The 20,020-nt window shown below is 48.0% G+C and overlaps 2 protein-coding genes across 3 annotated transcripts in view; one reads left to right on the top strand and one right to left on the bottom strand.

Annotated features, from left to right (window-relative positions):
• Positions 1–12,262, bottom strand: part of LOC134984666 (gastrula zinc finger protein XlCGF26.1-like) — a 37,991-nt gene extending 25,729 nt beyond the window's left edge. Inside the window, exons 1-4 of the mRNA XM_063950194.1 lie at positions 12,219–12,262; positions 4,036–4,115; positions 3,820–3,917; positions 3,167–3,662 (exon numbers count right to left, since the gene is read on the bottom strand). Coding sequence (XP_063806264.1) covers positions 3,167–3,452 — 286 coding nt within the window. The 5' untranslated portion in view covers positions 3,453–3,662; positions 3,820–3,917; positions 4,036–4,115; positions 12,219–12,262. The remainder of the gene's footprint in view (positions 1–3,166; positions 3,663–3,819; positions 3,918–4,035; positions 4,116–12,218) is intronic.
• A 242-nt stretch (positions 12,263–12,504) lies between these two features.
• LOC134984664 (zinc finger protein 665-like) overlaps positions 12,505–20,020 on the top strand; it is a 30,388-nt gene continuing 22,872 nt past the window's right edge. For both annotated transcript variants that reach the window (XM_063950192.1, XM_063950191.1), the window contains exons 1-5: positions 12,505–12,594; positions 15,381–15,529; positions 17,432–17,623; positions 19,646–19,724; positions 19,844–19,941. In XM_063950192.1, coding sequence (XP_063806262.1) covers positions 15,452–15,529; positions 17,432–17,623; positions 19,646–19,724; positions 19,844–19,941 — 447 coding nt within the window. In that variant the 5' untranslated portion in view covers positions 12,505–12,594; positions 15,381–15,451. The remainder of the gene's footprint in view (positions 12,595–15,380; positions 15,530–17,431; positions 17,624–19,645; positions 19,725–19,843; positions 19,942–20,020) is intronic.

Raw genomic sequence — 20,020 nt, 5'->3', positions numbered from 1 at the left:
CTGTCTAAAACAGGGGGGTGACTCCCACTTTGTCCTGTCCTCTACCGGGAAAGGATAAGTAGCCTGAATTCTTTTGGGGATCTGACATTTCTTTTCAGGGTTTGCCCAGACACCCTCAAATAGAGTGTTCAGTTCATGAGGAGGAAACGTTACATTAGTTTTCTTTTCTTTATAAAGGTAAACCTTCTGCTGAGGTAAAGAAGGGATCTCCGTAACCTCTAACACCTTCTTTATAGCCACAATCATGTACTGAATGTTTTTAGCTAATTTTGGATCTATTGCCCTGGAATCACCAGTGTCGACACAGGAATCAGCGTCTGTGTCGGTCTGTATAACCTGAGCAAATGACCTCTTATGGGACCCAGAGGGATCCCCTGTGGATGAAAACACAGAGTTTTGACAAATCACATCTTCCACAGACTCCAAGTTTCTGCATGAGACTCAGACTTATCCAATCTCTTACTGATATGATTCACACTATCACGTAATTCTTTCACCCATTCAGGCTCATGGTGTGCCGGTAGCGCCACCACATTACATCTCTGTGTCCCCATAATGGCTTCCTCAGGGGAAGAACACCCTGCCTCAGACATGTCACACACGTGTACACCACACCACAGACACCCCGGGACTTATAGGGGACAGACCCACAGTAAAATCTGTCAGAAGGATACAGAAGGAATTGCCAGCTCACAACTCAGCGCCAGTAATAAATTGTCTGTGAAACACAAAATGCCTACAGAGCTGCAGCGCTTTTATAATTACACAATGTACATAGCACCAAATTTCACTGCGCCCCCCCCCTGTTTTACACCCTGATACTTGTTTCAGCAGTGGAGGAGGACCAGCGGTCTTCTCTGCAGCCTGGAGGGAGAGAAAATGGCACTGAGCAGTGTGCTGGCTGTCTGAGGAAGAAGTCCCGCCCCCGTAATGGCGCGCTTTCACTCAGACTTAGAGAGACTCATGTTTATACTGGCGGGGGTAGGACTGTGCCGCAGCAACTTATGCACCTAATCTGCCAGTCCTATAAGGGTTCATGGTGCCCAGGGCGCCCCCCCCCGCCCCCTGCACCCTGCAGTGCCTGTGTGTGTGGGAGCATGGTGCGCAGCGTTCCCGCCTGCTGCTTGGTACCTTTCTAGCCGTCCCGATGTTGAACAGTCTTTTCCTCTTACACTCTGTCTTCTGACTTTTGGCGCTGTAAGGGGGGTGACGGCAGGCTGTGGGAGTGAGCACATAGCCGCAGAAAGCGTTCAGTACCCCTCAGGAGCTAATAGTGTCCTGTCAGCTTAGAAGCAGAGCCATGAAACTCACAGAAGTTGGTTCCTACTTCCTCCCCTAGGTCCCACGAAGCAGGGAGGCTGTTGCCAGCAGTGCTCCCTGAAAATAAAAAACCTAACATAAGTATTTTCCCGAGAAACTGAGTAGAGCTCCCCTGGAGTGCATCCAGTCTGCCTGGGCACATTTTCTAAACTGAGGTCTGGAGGAGGGGCATAGAGGGAGGAGCCAGTTCACACTCTGGAAAAGTCTTAAAGTGCCCATGTCTCCTACGGATCCGTCTGTACCCCATGGTTCTGAAGTGACCCCAGCATCCTCTAGGACGTATGAGAAATAAGAAAACTTATGGCTGCTAAAAAACAGCAGCCCTCTGACCATGGTCTGGCTCCTGCCGCACCAAACAAAAAACTGACGTGCACATGCGTGTAGATGGTGACACTAAAGTTACTGGATGATCATTGTGAATGTCTGAGGTATTGATATAATGCAAATTTGTTGAGATATTGTTTCTTTTTCAGATGGAACCATGGGTCGTGCACGTGATGCGACTGGCAAAAGGGAGCCATTGGTTTTGGCCGAGACCGGCATTTGTTAGTGATCCCTTGTAGACAGTGAGTAGTATCCATCTACAGTGGAAGAAGCATGGACACCAAGAATCTCAGCGGCGGAACAGTGGGTGAAAGTAGATCATGACAAATCGGGACAACAGGCATTTAGGGCGCCTAGCAACCACCAATCGTTCCAAACGCATCAGGAACTGCACCAACAGTACAATGCCGGACCCAGCCAAGCAGTCCCACAGTCCCAGATTTGGTGAATTGGAGGGCCACGTGAGATGTGGTGGCACGTCAGACTGGTGCTCTGAAAACCAATCCGAGCCTTTCAGCCACTGTTCCGCCGCTGAGAGCAAACCTAAAGGTTAACACTAATGCTATAGCTGTTTTATGGTAATTATTTTGAGCCATAGAGTAGGACCTGCAGTATAGTGGGGTCCCTTGTCGGGGGCTGCAGCTTAAATGTACTGAGCAATACATGAGCTAAAACTCCACTGTTTATTATTGTTAGTTAATATAGTGAGTGCAAGACACATTTATGTATGTAGTAAGGCTACTGGGAGACCTTAGATTGAGCAATATTGGATCTGACCATTACATTCCCTAAAGTCATAACCTCAGAACTGCACAGAGCGGGAACTATTATTCACAAGTAATTAGGAATGTGTTCATCATGAACAAGTCCACAATTACCGTCTGAAGGTTACACAATTATTTCAAGTCTACACAATTGATATTTAAGGATAAAGCCTTTAACAGAAAACCCCCCTGAAGAAGTCACTATTGACGCAGCACGTTGGGTGACACGCAATTTGGATTTAGAGTGAATTGGAGTGGATAAGAACAAGCCCGCCCATGCAAGGGTGACAACAAGTGCAAAACGCTTGTCTCATGATTATACAGATATGTACTTGTGATAAGCTTTTAATCTGTTTTACTTGAAGTTCTAGATTCAAATTTAATTTTATTTCTGAATCTTATACGAATTGTATTTGGTGAGCTCAGGTCTACTGTATAGCAGGAAATATTTCATACCTGCATCATCTAACAAAATGCATATAAATTAGGCACTCCACAAAAAAACAATACTAATTATATTATATACATACACATTTATATATAATCACTAATAATAAACTTCTGCTTGTTACTTTTAATAACATTATACTGTTGTGTGTAATAACTCTCTACATGTGATATTTGTCATGGATAGCTTTATGTTAGAAACACCCAACTGAGAACAGGGCTGATGGCGGAGGAGGGTATAGGATAAGAGATTGCTGTAGTGACTGAGCAATGAGAATATGTGACTTCTGTAATAAGTGTTTATTACTCACCTGTGCGGATATCTGTAGGGATTTCCTCCTCCTTACACTGCTGATCACCCCTCACATACGTCTCTTCTTCTCCCTCTATATCTTCTGCCTTTATATCAGTCACATACGTCTCTTCTTCTCCCTCTATATCTTCTGTCTTTATGTCAGTCACATACATCTCTTCTTCTCTCTCTATATCTTCTGCCTTTATATCAGTCACATACGTCTCTTCTTCTCCCTCTGTATCTTCTGCCTTTATATCAGTCACATACATCTCTTCTTCTCCCTCTGTATCTTCTGCCTTCATATCAGTCACATACGTCTCTTCTTCTCCCTCTGAATCTTCTGCCTTTATATCAGTCACATACGTCTCTTCTTCTCCCTCTGTATCTTCTGCCTTTATATCAGTCACATACGTATCTTCTTCTCCTTCTATATCTTCTGCCTTTATATCAGTCACATACGTCTCTTCTTCTCCTTCTATATCTTCTGACTTTATATCAAACAGACGTTCCTCCTAAAAAACCCAAAAAATAATACAATGGCATTTGCATAGTGTTAGATTAAACTGAGGTAAAACAGTATAATATCAGTGTATAAGACACACAGTTCGTCTACAGATCATATAGTGACAGTCACTTTGGTATATTCGGGAGACCCTAAATCCCACCTACCTGATCCTCCTGTGGGGTCCTGTGATTCTCCTCTGTACAGTCCTGGAAATACAGAGGACGGGGACATCTCTCTGGGGTATCTCTGTTACTGGGCCCATCTGTAGGAGACAAACAGTGACTGAGTACAGTGTCTATATGTGATTATCAGATGATGTGTGTATATAGGGGCCCCCATACCTGCTCTCCCCTGTACAATACATGACAGTCTCCTCTTACCCAATGATGTGAGGGGGCCGGTGATTCTCCATCATCACGTCCTTGTACAGACCCCTGTGTTCCTCTATATACTCCCCCTCCTGCATGGAGACATAGACAGTGACAACCTGACACACACAGTGATACAGTCATCACCCAGACACATCCCCTGGTGTTACTGTATAATGTCCCATTCCCAGCAGTCACCTCTCCAGTCATCACCCAGACACATCCACTGGTGTTACTGTATAATGCCCCATTCCCAGCAGTCACCTCTCCAGTCATCACCCAGACACGTCCCCTGGTGTTACTGTATAATGCCCCATTCCCAGCAGTCACCTCTCCAGTCATCACCCAGACACGTCCCCTGATGTTACTGTATAATGTCCCATTCCCAGCAGTCACCTCTCCAGTCATTACCCAGACACATCCCCTGGTGTTACTGTATAATGCCCCATTCCCAGCAGTCACCTCTCCAGTCATCACCCAGACACATCCCCTGGTATTATTGTATAATGCCCCATTCCCAACAGTCACCTCTCCAGTCATCACCCAGACACATCCCCTGGTGTTACTGTATAATGCCCCATTCCCAGCAGTCAGTTCTCCAGTCATCACCCAGACACATCCCCCGGTGTTACTCTATAATGCCGCATTCCCAGCAGTCACCTCTCCAGTCATCACCCAGACACATCCCCTGGTGTTACTGTATAATGTCCCATTCCCAGCAGTCACATCTCCAGTCATCACCCAGACACATCCCCTGGTGTTACTGTATAATGCCCTATTCCCAGCAGTCACCTCTCCAGTCATCACCCAGACACATCCCCTGGTGTTACTGTACAATGTCCCATTCCCGGCAGTCACCTCTCCAGTCATCACCCAGACACATCCCCTGGTGTTACTGTATAATGCCCCATTCCCAGCAGTCAGTTCTCCAGTCATCACCCAGACACATCCCCCAGTGTTACTCTATAATGCCCCATTCCCAGCAGTCACCTCTCCAGTCATCACCCAGACACGTCCCCTGGTGTTACTCTATAATGCCCCATTCCCAGCAGTCACCTCTCCAGTCATCACCCAGACACATCCCCTGGTGTTACTGTATAATGCCCCATTCCCAGCAGTCACCTCTCCAGTCATTACCCAGACACGTCCCCCGGTGTTACTGTATAATGTCCCATTCCCAGCAGTCACCTCTCCAGTCATCACCCAGCAAGTCCCCCGGTGTCACTGTGTAATGTCAAGGGGTCAGCTTGCTGGGGGTAGCTTGCGTAGAATTTAATAAGTGTGTTATCTGAACAGTTAAAAAAATAGCTGAACAAACATTGAGCACCATCAAGGAAAGGTAACTTACTTAAACAACTAATTCCTACACCACTTAACCCAAAATTATCTCACAAACGACCACAGCATGTTTATCAAACTACTGTTTCTTATTTCAATTCATGGAATTCTCACCAAATGTAACACATTCTACACTCACCCTAAAACTCACCCCTCTGTGCACATTACAGCTTCTATTCTCCACTCCCCTCTTCTAACCACTCATGAGCTTTATGCTTACTTCTCTGCAAGTACTTTGACAACCACAATTGGCCACCAGAATAAACACTCGTGAACATCCACCAATATTTATCTCACTCTTCTGCTTTTATTAGCTGGTGCCATATCACCAAATCCAGGTCCCAACCACCTGTCCCTCTCACACTCAGCTGTCTCAAAACAACATAGAAATCCATCTAACCTCATAAATATCACGTGTCTCCCATCCCCCTCCAAGTCACTAAAATGTGGCTTATGGAATGCACGCTCTGTTTGTAACAAATTACCATCCATCCATGGCCTCTTTATCTCTCACAACTTTAATCTGCTGGCTATAACAGAAACATGGCTCACACAATCAGACTCGGCCTCCCCTGCAGCACTGTCACACGGTGGTTTCCACTTCACACACACCCCCAGGCCTGGTAATTGTAAAGGTGGTGGGGTTGGAATCTTACTGTTCCAATTTTTCACATACACTGTTCTACCTCAGGTTCCATCACTCGCATTCACATCATTTGAAGTTCAATCTATCAGGATTTTCACCTCTTCTCTCTGCATTTTGCAGCTATCTATCGCCTTCCTGGGCAACTCGAACAACAATTTCTAGAAGATTTTTCTGCCTGGCTTCTACGCATCTTATCCTCTGACATCTCCACCATCATTATGGGCGATTTCAATATAGCTCTTGACAGTCCACAATCTGTTCATGCCTCCAAACTCCTCTCTCTAACCTCCTCTCTTGGCCTGACCAAATGGTCTGACTCCTCTACTCATCAGAAGGGCCACTGCTTTGATCTTGTGTTCACCAGGCTCTGCTCAGTTTCTGAATTCATTAACACTCCTTTCCCTTTCTCTGATCACAACCTGATCACCTTCACAATCTCTTCTATTACTCTAAATTCTATGACACTAAAACCAAGCAAGCCTCCTCTAACCCGCAGAAATACAAACAATATACATTTTCAACAACTTTCCACTTTTCTGCAACAACTGCTCTCACCAATCTCTACATTTACCACACCTGACACTGTTGTATCCCACCTGCACAAGACCCTAGAGAGGCTCCAGCTACCCATCACACTCTTGATGAAGTGGCTCCAGCTACCCATCACACTCTACATAGGCTTAGATGCCAACCATGGAACTCTAAATCAACAAGACACCTACAAAAACTGTCACGTAAAGTAGAATGTCAGTGGCGTAAATCTCAGAATCCTCAGATATAAGACTACCTACCACTCCTATCATCAGGCTCTGGACACTGCCAAACAAACATACTTCCAATCTCTCATCTCTTCTCATGCCACCAACCCCAAGCGACTTATTAATACATTTAAATCACTTCTTTACCCTCCCTCACCTCCCCCACTAGCTACTATCAGTGCCTACAACAGCACAAACCAGTCCAGGTGGTTACTCCATATACCGGCCCTGTTTGAACATTACCGATCAATCCATCTCAAGCCCTGCACGGGAGTCAGGAAGCTAATCCCCCTCCAGCTTATATCATCCACCACGGGACTCTCACCATACGACCTTATACAGCGGCCTTATCGATCTCGCCGTAACAGCGGTTCACATGCCGACAATACCAACAGCGCCCATATCCCAGGGCCAATCAGCCCAACGGTAAAGCTGTAGCGGCAGCACAAACAAGGTACGAGTCACCTCAAGTCCCGTATAAGAGACGGGAATCCAAACTGCCCCCAGTCTGAAAAATTGACTATGGTTTATATATCCACCACGGGATCGTCACTATTTAGCGGCAATACCATCCCCGCTGTGAACACGGTCCACACGCCGCTTCTATCAACAGTGTTAACATCTTGGGACCGTTACCCATACAATACAGCTATAGTGGAAGAGGTGATGTAATCCTGGGGGAGAATATACATCAAGCGCATAACGGATTTTCCACCAATGGACTTGACGGTTCTCTTCTCATCAGTTCCGCGCCGGCACCCACCTGGGCTTGGCATATAAACGTTTTTTTATCTTCCAGCAGTTGTTTTTAAGCCACAACCAATATTTTCTTTCCGAGGACGCCCGGTTGGATATATTGGTCATATTACCACTGAACAATTACATTAATATATGTATTTGGTTTCTAGCTGCTTTTTATATGAATGTGTAAGTACTGTTAATTAATTATACAAGTGTTATGAAATTGCTACACAATTGTACAAGAATAGTTAATATTTAATAGCAATATATACAGATACAAAAGTATTTGTTATTTATAATAAAGTCATTTTAATAACTATTGGGACTCCATGGCTGTTATCTTGTTGGGTACAGTGTTTTGATATATGAGCGCCCCTATTATATTTCTTTCGTCTAGTTATTCCTAATAGGAGCAATACACAACTCTTATATATTGGTGAACGTATACCAAGCATTGTCCCCACCAATGAATTTTTTATATTTTTTCTCATTTTATTTAATTGATGCAGGCGCTGCAAATAATAGTGTTTTGTGTATCAGTGCACAAGAACTTGCCTCCTACTTCAAGGATAAGATTGATAAGATCCGAGATGAAATGGTATGTTCTTCCTCAGCCAGTGACCTGCTCAATTCCCTACCTGAACCGTCTGGCACTTTCTCTTCATTTGATCCCACAAGTGAAGATGAAGTATCAACATTCTCCTCTTGATCCTATACCCTCACTGGTCAGTAAAACTTTGTCTCCTGTGCTTATCCCAACCTTAACTAAAATCTGTAATCTCTCTCTCTCTACTGGTATCTTTCCTTCTCTGTTTAAGCATGCAGTGATTACTCCCATTACTAAACAAACACAACTCTGACCCAAACACACTCTCTAACTACTGTCCCATTTCTCAGCTACCAGGTCCCTCCAAGCTACTTGAAAGACTTGCCTACACTCGCCTCACACACTTTCTTAACTCCCACAATTTATTGGACGCACTTCAGTCAGGCTTTCATGCCCAACACTCCACAGACACTGCACTGACCAAAGTAGTGAATGATCTGGTCACTGCTAGATCTAAAGCCCATTACACACTACTCATTCTTCTAGATCTCTCTGCTGCTTATGACACTGTTGACCACTCTCTTCTCATACAAACACTACAATCTCTAGGTCTTCAGGACACGGTCCTCTCCTGGTTCTCATCCTACCTATCTAATCGCTCTTTCAGTGGTCACTTCTCTGATTCTACCTCTTCTTCTCTACCTCTATCAGTTGGAGTACCGCAAGGCTCAGACTGGGGTCCTCTGCTGTTCTCAGTCTGTACCTCATCTCATCGCTGGGTGATCATATCATACAACCCATTAAGAAACTGGCAAGCTGGTGGACCATTATGCAACAGGTAGCATCTATCCTTGTGTATCAATGCCTATTCCCCCATAGATTGTAAGCATGCAAGCAGGGCCTTCCTACCTCTATGTCTGTCTGTTTTTACCCAGTTTTGTTCTATTACTGTTGTTCTAATTGTAAAGCGCAACAGAATATGCTGCGCTATATAAGAAACTGCTAATAAATAATAAATACAACACAGGCCGCTCCCCCTGCATACTATGACAGCACAGAAAGCTACCCCTGTATATTATGACAACACATGCTGCTCCCCCTGTATACTATGACAGCACAGGAAGCTACCCCTGTATATTATGACAACACAGGCCACTGCCCCTGTATATTATGACAACACATGCTGCTCCCCCTGTATACTATGACAGCACAGGAAGCTACCCCTGTATATTATGACAACACAGGCCACGCCTTCTGTATAGAAAGAAAATACATTCCGCTCACCCTATATAATACTAGTAACAAGACACCACAGGTCCCTCCACTTGTATATTATGACAACACAGGCCGCTCCCCCTGTATACTATGACAGTACAGGATGCTACCCCTGTAATATGACAACACAGGCCACTCCTTCTGTATAGAAAGACAATACATGTCGCTCACCCTATATAATAAAAGTAACAAGACACCACAGGCCACTTACCCTGTATAAAAGGGCAACACAGGCTGCTCCCCCTGTATAGTAGGATGTCATAATCCGCTACCCCTGTATAGGAGGATGTCCCAGGTCGCTCCCCCTGTACAGTAGGACAACACATGCCACTCCCCTGTATTTTAATACAGCTCCCCTGAATATTAATACAACATATGCCGCTCCACCTGTATAGTACAATGCCACAGGACACAACACCTGTAATGTCCCGTTTATAGAATTACAGTAACGGCGGGGTCTGCGCCACCTGTATCACGGTAACGACGGGGTGTGCGCCCTCTGTATTACGGTAAGGGTGGGGACTGCGCCACCTGTATTACGGTAACGGCGGGGTCTGAGCCCTGTATTACAGTAACGGCGGGGTCTTGCGCCACCTGTATTACGGTAAGGGTGGGGACTGCGCCACCTGTATCACAGTAACGGCAGGGTCTGCGCCTCCTGTATCACGGTAACGGCGGGACGTGCGCCCTCTGTATTACGGTAACAGCGGGGTCTGCGCCACCTGTATTACGATAACGGCTGGGTCTTGCGCCACCTGTATTACGGTAACGACGGGGTCTGCGCCACCTGTATTACGGTAACGGCGGGGTCTGAGCCACCTGTATTACGGTAACAGCGGGGTCTTGCGCCACCTGTATTACGGTAATGGTGGGGTCTGCGCTACCTCTATTATGGTAACGGTGGGGTCTGCGCCACCTGTATTACGGTAACAGCGGGGTCTGCGCCTCCTGTATTATGGTAACGGCGGGGTCTGCGCCACCTGTATTACGGTAACGGCGGGGTCTGCACCACCTGTATTACGGTAATGACAGGGTCTGCACCACCTGTATTACGGTAACGGCGGGGACTGCGCCACCTGTATCACAGTAACGGCAGGGTCTGCGCCTCCTGTATCACGGTAACGGCGGGATGTGCGCCCTCTGTATTACGGTAACAGCGGGGTCTGCGCCACCTGTATTACGATAACGGCTGGGTCTTGCGCCACCTGTATTACGGTAACAACGGGGTCTGCGCCACCTGTATTACGGTAACGGCGGGGTCTGAGCCACCTGTATTACGGTAACAGCGGGGTCTTGCGCCACCTGTATTACGGTAACGACGGGGTCTTCACCACCTGTATAACGGTAACGGCGGGGTCTGAGCCACCTGTATTACGGTAACGGCGGGGTCTGAGCCACCTGTCTTACGGTAACGGCGGGGTCTTGCGCCACCTGTATTACGGTAATGGTGGGGTCTGCGCTACCTCTATTATGGTAACGGTGGGGTCTGCGCCACCTGTATTACGGTAACGGCGGGGTCTGCGCCTCCTGTATTATGGTAACGGCGGGGTCTGCGCCACCTGTATTACGGTAACGGCGGGGTCTGCACCACCTGTATTACGGTAACGGCAGGGTCTGCACCACCTGTATTACGGTAACGGCGGGGTCTGCGCCACCTTTATTACGGTAACGGCGGGGTCTGCACCACCTGTATTACGGTAACGGCAGGGTCTGCACCACCTGCATTACGGTAACGGCGGGGTCTGCGCCACCTTTATTACGGTAACGGTGGGGTCTGCACCACCTGTATTACGGTAATGGCGGGGTCTGCGCCACCTGTATTACGGTATCGGCGGGGTCTGCGCCACCTGTATTACGGTAACGGCAGGGGCTGCGACACCTGTATTATGGTAATGGCGGGGTCTGCGCCACCTGTATTACTGTAACGGCGGGGTATGAGCCACCTGTATTACGGTAACGACGGGGTCTGCGCCACCTGTATTACGGTAACGGCTGGGTCTGCGCCACCTGTATTACGGTAACGACGGGGTCTGCGCCACCTGTATTACGGTAATGGTGGGGTCTGCGCCACCTGTATTACGGTAACGGCGGGGTCTGAGCCACCTGTCTTACGGTAACGGCGGGGTCTTGCGCCACCTGTATAACGGTAATGGTGGGGTCTGCGCTACCTCTATTATGGTAACGGTGGGGTCTGCGCCACCTGTATTACGGTAACGGCGGGGTCTGCGCCTCCTGTATTATGGTAACGGCGGGGTCTGCGCCACCTGTATTACGGTAACGGCGGGGTCTGCACCACCTGTATTACGGTAACGGCAGGGTCTGCACCACCTGTATTACGGTAACGGCGGGGTCTGCGCCACCTTTATTACGGTAACGGTGGGGTCTGCACCACCTGTATTACGGTAACGGCAGGGTCTGCACCACCTGCATTACGGTAACGGCGGGGTCTGCGCCACCTTTATTACGGTAACGGTGGGGTCTGCACCACCTGTATTACGGTAATGGCGGGGTCTGCGCCACCTGTATTACGGTATCGGCGGGGTCTGCGCCACCTGTATTACGGTAACGGCAGGGGCTGCGACACCTGTATTATGGTAATGGCGGGGTCTGCGCCACCTGTATTACTGTAACGGCGGGGTATGAGCCACCTGTATTACGGTAACGGCGGGGTCTGCGCCACCTGTATTACAGTAACGACGGGGTCTGCGTCCCCTGTATTACAGTAATCGGACACTAGAGTGTCAGCCACCTGTACAGGGATAATGCAGCACCAGAGGCTGCTCCAGCTGCACTATAACAAGGCACCAGAGGCTGCTCCCCCTGTAGTACAGAACCTGACACCAGAGCTGCTCAGCCTATAGAATAATAATAATAATAATAATATCATTACCTGCTGCCAGACACAGCAATGGCTGCTCTCTGCTCCTGCTGCCTTGTGGGAATGATAGAAGGAAGGCGGAGCTCAGACCAGGGGAAAATGGCCGCCGCTTCTGACGTCACTACACGGCCAGGGAACCTATTGCTGCAGCCGGACTGGTCTACAAGAAAATGGCCGCTGCCTCCTGCACTGAGGACAATTATGGTAATATTCATCACAGAGGGCGGGGTGTGGGAGGGGAGGAACCAGTCATTAGGAATCAGCTTGTGCCAATCACGCTTTACTTCCGGCCTGTGCGTTCCACCTTACTTCCGGACAGTGCGTTCCACATACAGGAAGTGAGTTTTCATCGACTGCTGCAGCCTCCCAGTGTCCGTGCCGAGATCAGGTAATGGCGTCTTACTATACAGGGGGAGCAGCCTGTGGTGTCCTGTTATTATTATTATTATACAGGGGGAGCAGCCTGTGGTGTCCTCTTATTGTTATTATACAGTGGGAGCAGCCTGTGGTGTCCTGTTATTATTATTATACAGGGGGAGCAGCCTGTGGTGTCCTATTATTATTATTATTATTATTATTATACAGGGGGAGCAGCTTGTGGTGTCCAGTTATTATTATTATTATACGGGGGAGCAGCCTGTGGTGTCCTGTTATTATTATTATTATTATTTCAGCTGCAGAGCATTACTACACCACTGGCAGTGTGACTGCTGCAGAGCATTACTACACCACTGGCAGTGTGACAGCTGCAGAGCATTACTACACCACTGGCAGTGTGACAGCTGCAGAGCATTACTACACCACTGGCAGTGTGACAGCTGCAGAGCATTACTACACCACTGACAGTGTGACAGCTGCAGAGCATTACTACACCACTGGCAGTGTGACAGCTGCAGGCTGAGCCCCTCATTGCCGCCCCCCCCAGCAGTCACGTCACTATAATGGTGTAAAATGTGAAATGCCCGCTAGGAGGGCGCCACACGTATAACGACGGCCATCTGCTGTAGAGACACCGGGTTGTATTATATAATGCCAGTATCAGAAGAGACTGACGTCACGTATGTAACAAGAGTTTCTGCAGCAGCTGTGCCTGGCGTTTACTATTATTCTATAGGCAACCTGTTATTTTGTATACGTGCCAGCAGCCGGCCTGTTACTGAGCCCCATGCTGTGTGCAAATGTGGGGAGTACCAGGTAGGCGCTCTATCCAAATGATGCAGCCAAAACATAAAAACAATGGCCCTCATTCCGAGTTGTTCGCTCGGTAAAAATCTTCGCATCGCAGCGATTTTCCGCTTAATGCGCAATGTCCGCACTGCGACTGCGCCAAGTAAATTTGCTATGCACTTAGTAATTTTACTCACGGCTTTTTCATCGGTCTGGCGATCGTAATGTGATTGACAGGAAATGGGTGTTACTGGGCGGAAACAGGCCGTTTTATGGGCGTGTGGGAAAAAACGCTACCGTTTCCGGAAAAAACGCAGGAGTGGCCGGAGAAACGGAGGAGTGTCTGGGCGAACGCTGGGTGTGTTTGTGACGTCAAACCAGGAACGACAAGCACTGAACTGATCGCAGATGCCGAGTAAGTCTGAAGCTACTCAGAAACTGCTACGAGGTGTGTAATCGCAATATTGCGATTACTTCGTTCGCAATTTTAAGATGCTAAGATTCACTCCCAGTAGGCGGCGGCTTAGCGTGAGCAACTCTGCTAAAATCGCCTTGCGAGCGAACAACTCGGAATGACCTCCAATATAAACAGCAATATAGAGCAAAACATATACTAATGGGTGTTACCCTGAGGTATATGATATCTCTGGTATAAATTATATACACAATGAGTATACACAAAGGTATCACTGATAAAATCAATGTAAAAGGAAAACGCTGATCCTTCTACATAGGAGACTCTCAGAGGTTTTGTCAGTCTCTTATAGTAAATTAGCAGCGCACAGTGTGAGTGAGAAGAAATCCTCCAGCTGATATGGTTCATACAGGAATGTGCCCTGAACCAGAATGACCTTTATATGGTAATTGTCCATCCGCTTAGTTCCGGTGTAACAACAAAGTGAGTTACATGTGTATAGATGTGATGGTAGTCAGTACTCACTGCACCAGTGTTGGTAGTCCTTGCCACACAAAGTTGATACTGCAGACCCGCTCTTGTGTGTAATAAACAGTGTTTTTCATTATTTTTTGTTGCATCATTTGGATAGAGCGCCTACCTGGTATTCCCCACATTTGTCACTTTGTATGAGGAGGCCGGCTACCCCTCTCCAGGTGGCTACTAATCCTAAGGTGTATTCCCTCACAGACCTGCCCAGCGCCAACAAACCTTGTTTTTTCATGCTGTGTGCGCTGCCAACATCTGCACCCATGCAGCAAGTAGGGGACGGCAGCATCTAGAAGCAGGCCCAGAGAGCGGCACTTGCTCCTCCAGGAGGCTTCCTCGCTCACCCGCCTCAGGGGGCTCCCAGCAGCTCATCCTTCCTAGGCTGCAGAGGGTGTGGGTAGGAGGCAGGGGGCTGCGGGTCTAGCATGGCAGGAGCCTCTGGTATGGGAGGGCCGGGTTATAGGCTGCAGGCAGCTGGCACTGTACCCCGCTCGTGGCTGCTGCTGCTGACACCGTACGAGCCCCATCTCATGTTACTCCCTGCCGCCTTCCCCCTGCCTGTCTCCAGCCGCCTTCCCCCTGCCTGTCTCCAGCCGCCTTCCCCCTGCCTGTCTCCAGCCGCCTTCCCCCTGCCTGTCTCCTGCCGCCTTTCCCTGTCTGTCTCCTGCTGCCTTTCCCCTGCCTGTTTCCTGACTCCTTTCCCCTGTCTGTCTCCTGCCGCCTTTCCCCTGCCTGTTTCCTGACACCTTCCCCCTGCCTGTCTCCAGCTGCCTTCCCCCTGCCTGTCCCCTGCCACCCCTTGCCTGTCTCCGGCCGCCTTTCCAGGAGACCCTGTCCGTTCACAATGTACTGAACATCAGTTCATTGTTACTCCACCCACAATAGCGCTACAGTCTAGATCAGGCCCACTATGCAGTACAGCCTTATGGGGCTGGGTCACAGGAACCACGGAGACACTGACCAGGACTCTATGGTTGTGGGGAAATAGGAGATTAAATGAGCACTCTATTCCATATTTACTATGTTACATGTGCAGTATGTTTTATGTGTTATATTTATTCCAGGAACTCCAGCTGTAGGGAACGGAGTCTTTATTACACATCACACGTTCTGTATTATCTCTGATTCACCGAGGATGGACAAGGACAGTAGTCACAGGACTGAGAGGATAATAAAAATCACCCTGGAGATCATCTACCTGCTTACTGGGGAGGTGAGTGGATCTGGGAGATTCACAGTGACCTCATATCTATAGTAATAATACAGGGACATGACTGGGGAGGTGAGAGGATGTGGGAGTGTCACAGTGACAGCACTTATATCTATAGTAATAATACAGGGACATGAATGGGGAGATGATAGGATATGGGAACATCACTGTGACCTTATATCTATAGTAATAACTCAGGGACATGACTGGGGAGGTGAGGGATTCTGGGAGCACTACAGTGACATCACTTATATCTCTAGTAATAATACAGGGACATGACTGGGTAGGAGAGAGGATCTGGGAGCATCATTGTGACCTTATATCTATAGTAATAATACAGGGACATGACTGGGGAGGTGAGGGGATCTGGGAGCATCACTGTGACATCACTTTTATCTATAGTAATAAAACAGGGACATGACTGTAGACGTGAGGGGTACTGGGAGTGTCACAGTGACATCACTTAAATCTATAGTAATAATACAGGGACATGACTGGGGATGTTAGGGGATCTGGAAGTGTCACAGTGAGATCACATATATCTCCTGTAATAATACAGGGACATGCCTGGGGAGTTGAGGGGATCTGTAAGTGTCACAGTGGCATCATATATCTCTAGTAATAATACAGGGACATGACTGGATCTGGAAGTGTCACAGTGACATCACATATATCTCTAGTAATAATCCAGGGACATGGCTGTGGACGTGAGGGGTACTGGGAGTGTCACAGTGACATCACTTAAATCTATAGTAATAAAACAGAGACATGACTGGGGAGGTAAGGGGATCTGGGAGCGTCACAGTGATGTCACTGTTATCTATAGTAATAATACAGGTATATGACGGGAGGTGAGGGGATCTGGGAATGTCACAGTGACATCACTTATATCTATAGTAATAATAAAGGGACATGACTGTGGAGGTGAGTGAATCTGGGAGCGCCACTGTGACCTTATATCTATATTAATAATACGTATGTCACTTGAGAGGTGAGGGGATCTGGGAGTGTCACAGTGACATCACTAATATCTATAGCAATAGAGGGACATGACTGGGGAGGTGAGGGGATCTAGGAGAGACACAGTGACGTCACTTATATATAGTAATAATACAGGGACATGACTGGGGAGGTGAGGGGATCTGGGAGCATCACAGAGACATCATTTATATCTATAGTAATAATACAGGGACATGACTGGGGAGGTGAGGTGATCTGGGAGCGTCACAGTGACATCACATATCTATCGTACTAATACAGGGACATGACTGCGGGAGGGGAGGGGATCTGGGACTGTCACATTAACATCACTTATATCTATAGTAATAATACAGGGACATGCCTGGGGAGTTGAGGGGATCTGTAAGTGTCACAGTGACATCATATATCTCTAGTAATAATACAGGGACATGACTTGATCTCGAAGTGTCACAGTGACATCACATATATCTATAGTAATAATACAGGGACATGACTGGGGAGGTGAGGGGATCTGGGAGCGTCACAGTGACATCACTAATATCTATAGTCATAATAGAGGGAAATGACTGGGGAGGTGAGAGGATCTGGGAGCATCATTGTGATCTGATATCTATAGTAATAATACAGGGACATGACTGGGAGGTGATGGAATCTCGGAGCGTCACAGTAACCTAACTTATATCTATAGTAATAATACGAGAACATGACTGGGGAGGTGAGGGGATCTGGGAGCGTCACTGTGAAGTCACATATCTATAGTAATAATACAAGGACATGACTGGGGAGGTGAGGTGACCTGGGAGTGGTACAGTGATGTCACTTATATCTATAGTAATAATAATAATAATACAGGGACAGGACTGGGGAGGTGATGGGGGTCTGGGAGTGTATATATTGATATTTGATGTCTCCTCCATTACACAGGATTACACAGTAGTGAAGAAGACATCCAGTGAGTGTGAGATACTCAACAGCCATCCCCGTGTATCAGGAGGACTGAGTAGAACCCAGAGCCCAATCACGGTGCCTCCTCCTGACTCACTAATACATGAGAGACACAATGACCAAAAGATCCTGGAACTCACCAACAAGATCATTCAGCTGCTGACTGGAGAGGTGACTGCTGGGAATGGGACATTATACAGTAACACCAGGGGATGTGTCTGGGTGATGACTGGAGAGGTGACTGCCGGGAATGGGACATTATACAGTAACACCAGGGGAGTGTCTGGGTGATGACTGGAGAGGTGACTGCTGGGAATGGGGCATTATACAGTAACACCAGGGGATGTGTCTGGGTGATGACTGGACAGGTGACTGCCGGGAATGGGACATTATACAGTAACACCAGGGGGAGTGTCTGGGTGATGACTGGAGAGGTGACTGCTGGGAATGGGACATTATACAATAACACCAGGGGACGTGTCTGGGTGATGACTGGAGAGGTGACTGCTGGGAATGGGACATTATACAGTAACACCAGGATGTGTGTCTCGGTGATGACTCGAGAGGTGACTGCTGCGAATAGGACATTATACAGTAACACCAGGGAATGTATCTGGGTGATGACTGGAGAGGTGACTGCTGGGAATGGGACATTATACAGTAACACCAGGGGATGACTGGAGAGGTGACTGTTGGGAATGGGGCATTATACAGTAACACCAGAGGAAGTTTCTGGGTGATGACTGGAGAGGTGACCGCTGGGAATGGGACATTATACAGTAACACCAGGGGATGTGTCTGGGCGATGACTGGAGAGGTGACTGCTGGGAATGGGACATTATACAGTAACACCAGGGAATGTGTCTGGGTGATGACTGGAGAGGTGACTGCCGGGAATGGGACATTATACAGTAACACCAGGGGGCGTGTCTGGGTGATGACTGGAGAGGTGACTGCTGGGAATGGGACATTATACAGTAACACCAGGGGGCGTGTCTCGGTGATGACTGGAGAGGTGACTGCTGGGAATGGGACATTATACAGTAACACCAGGGGATGTGTCTGGGTGATGACTGGACAGGTGACTGCCGGGAATGGGACATTATACAGTAACACCAGGGGGAGTGTCTGGGTGATGACTGGAGAGGTGACTGCTGGGAATGGGGCATTATACAGTAACACCAGGGGATGTGTCTGGGTGATGACTGGACAGGTGACTGCCGGGAATGGGACATTATACAGTAACACCAGGGGGAGTGTCTGGGTGATGACTGGAGAGGTGACTGCTGGGAATGGGACATTATACAATAACACCAGGGGACGTGTCTGGGTGATGACTGGAGAGGTGACTGCTGGGAATGGGACATTATACAGTAACACCAGGATGTGTGTCTCGGTGATGACTCGAGAGGTGACTGCTGCGAATAGGACATTATACAGTAACACCAGGGAATGTATCTGGGTGATGACTGGAGAGGTGACTGCTGGGAATGGGACATTATACAGTAACACCAGGGGATGTGTCTGGGCGATGACCGGAGAGGTGACTGCTGGGAATGGGACATTATACAGTAACACCAGGGGATGTGTCTGGGTGATGACTGGAGAGGTGACTGCCGGGAATGGGACATTATACAGTAACACCAGGGGATGTGTCTGGGTGATGACTGGAGAGGTGACTGCTGGGAATGGGACATTATACAGTAAAACCAGGGGGCGTGTCTGGGTGATGACTGGAGAGGTGACTGCTGGGAATGGGGCATTATACAGTAACACCAGGGGATGTGTCTGGGTGATGACTCGAGAGGTGACTGCTGCAAATAGGACATTATACAGTAACACCAGGGAATGTATCTGGGTGATGACTGGAGAGGTGACTGTTGGGAATGGGGCATTATACAGTAACACCAGGGGACGTGTCTGGGTGATGACTGGAGAGATGACTGCCGAGAATAGGACATTATACAGTAACACCAGGGGACGTGTCTGGGTGATGACTGGAGAGGTGACTGCTGGGAATGGGACATTATACAGTAACATCAGGGGACGTGTCTGGGTGATGACTGGAGAGGTGACGGCTGGGAATGGGGCATTAAACAGTAACACCAGGGGATGTGTCTGGGTGATGACTGTATCACTCTGTGTCAGGTTCCTATAAGGTGTCATGATGTCACTGTCTATGTCTCCATGCAGGAGGTGGAGTGTATAGAGGAACACAGGGGTCTGTACAAGGACGTGATGATGGAGAATCACCGGCCCCACACATCACTGGGTAAGAGTAGACTGTCATGTATTGTACAGGGGAGAGCAGGTATGGGGGCCCCCTATATACACACATCATCTGATAATCACATATATACACTGTACTCAGTCACTGTGTGTCTCCTACAGAAGGACCCAGTAACAGAGATACCCCAGAGAGATGTCCCCGTCCTCTGTATTCCCAGGACTGTACAGAGGAGAATCACAGGATCCCACAGGAGGATCAGGTAGGTGGGCTATAGGGTCTCCCCAATAAACCAAAGTGACTGTCACTATATTTGTGTAGAGGAGCTGTGTGTCATTATA

Source organism: Pseudophryne corroboree (assembly GCF_028390025.1).
Source record: "Pseudophryne corroboree isolate aPseCor3 chromosome 3 unlocalized genomic scaffold, aPseCor3.hap2 SUPER_3_unloc_70, whole genome shotgun sequence".
Taxonomy (NCBI): Eukaryota; Metazoa; Chordata; class Amphibia; order Anura; family Myobatrachidae; genus Pseudophryne; species Pseudophryne corroboree.
This window is presented reverse-complemented; position numbering and strand designations above follow the sequence as displayed.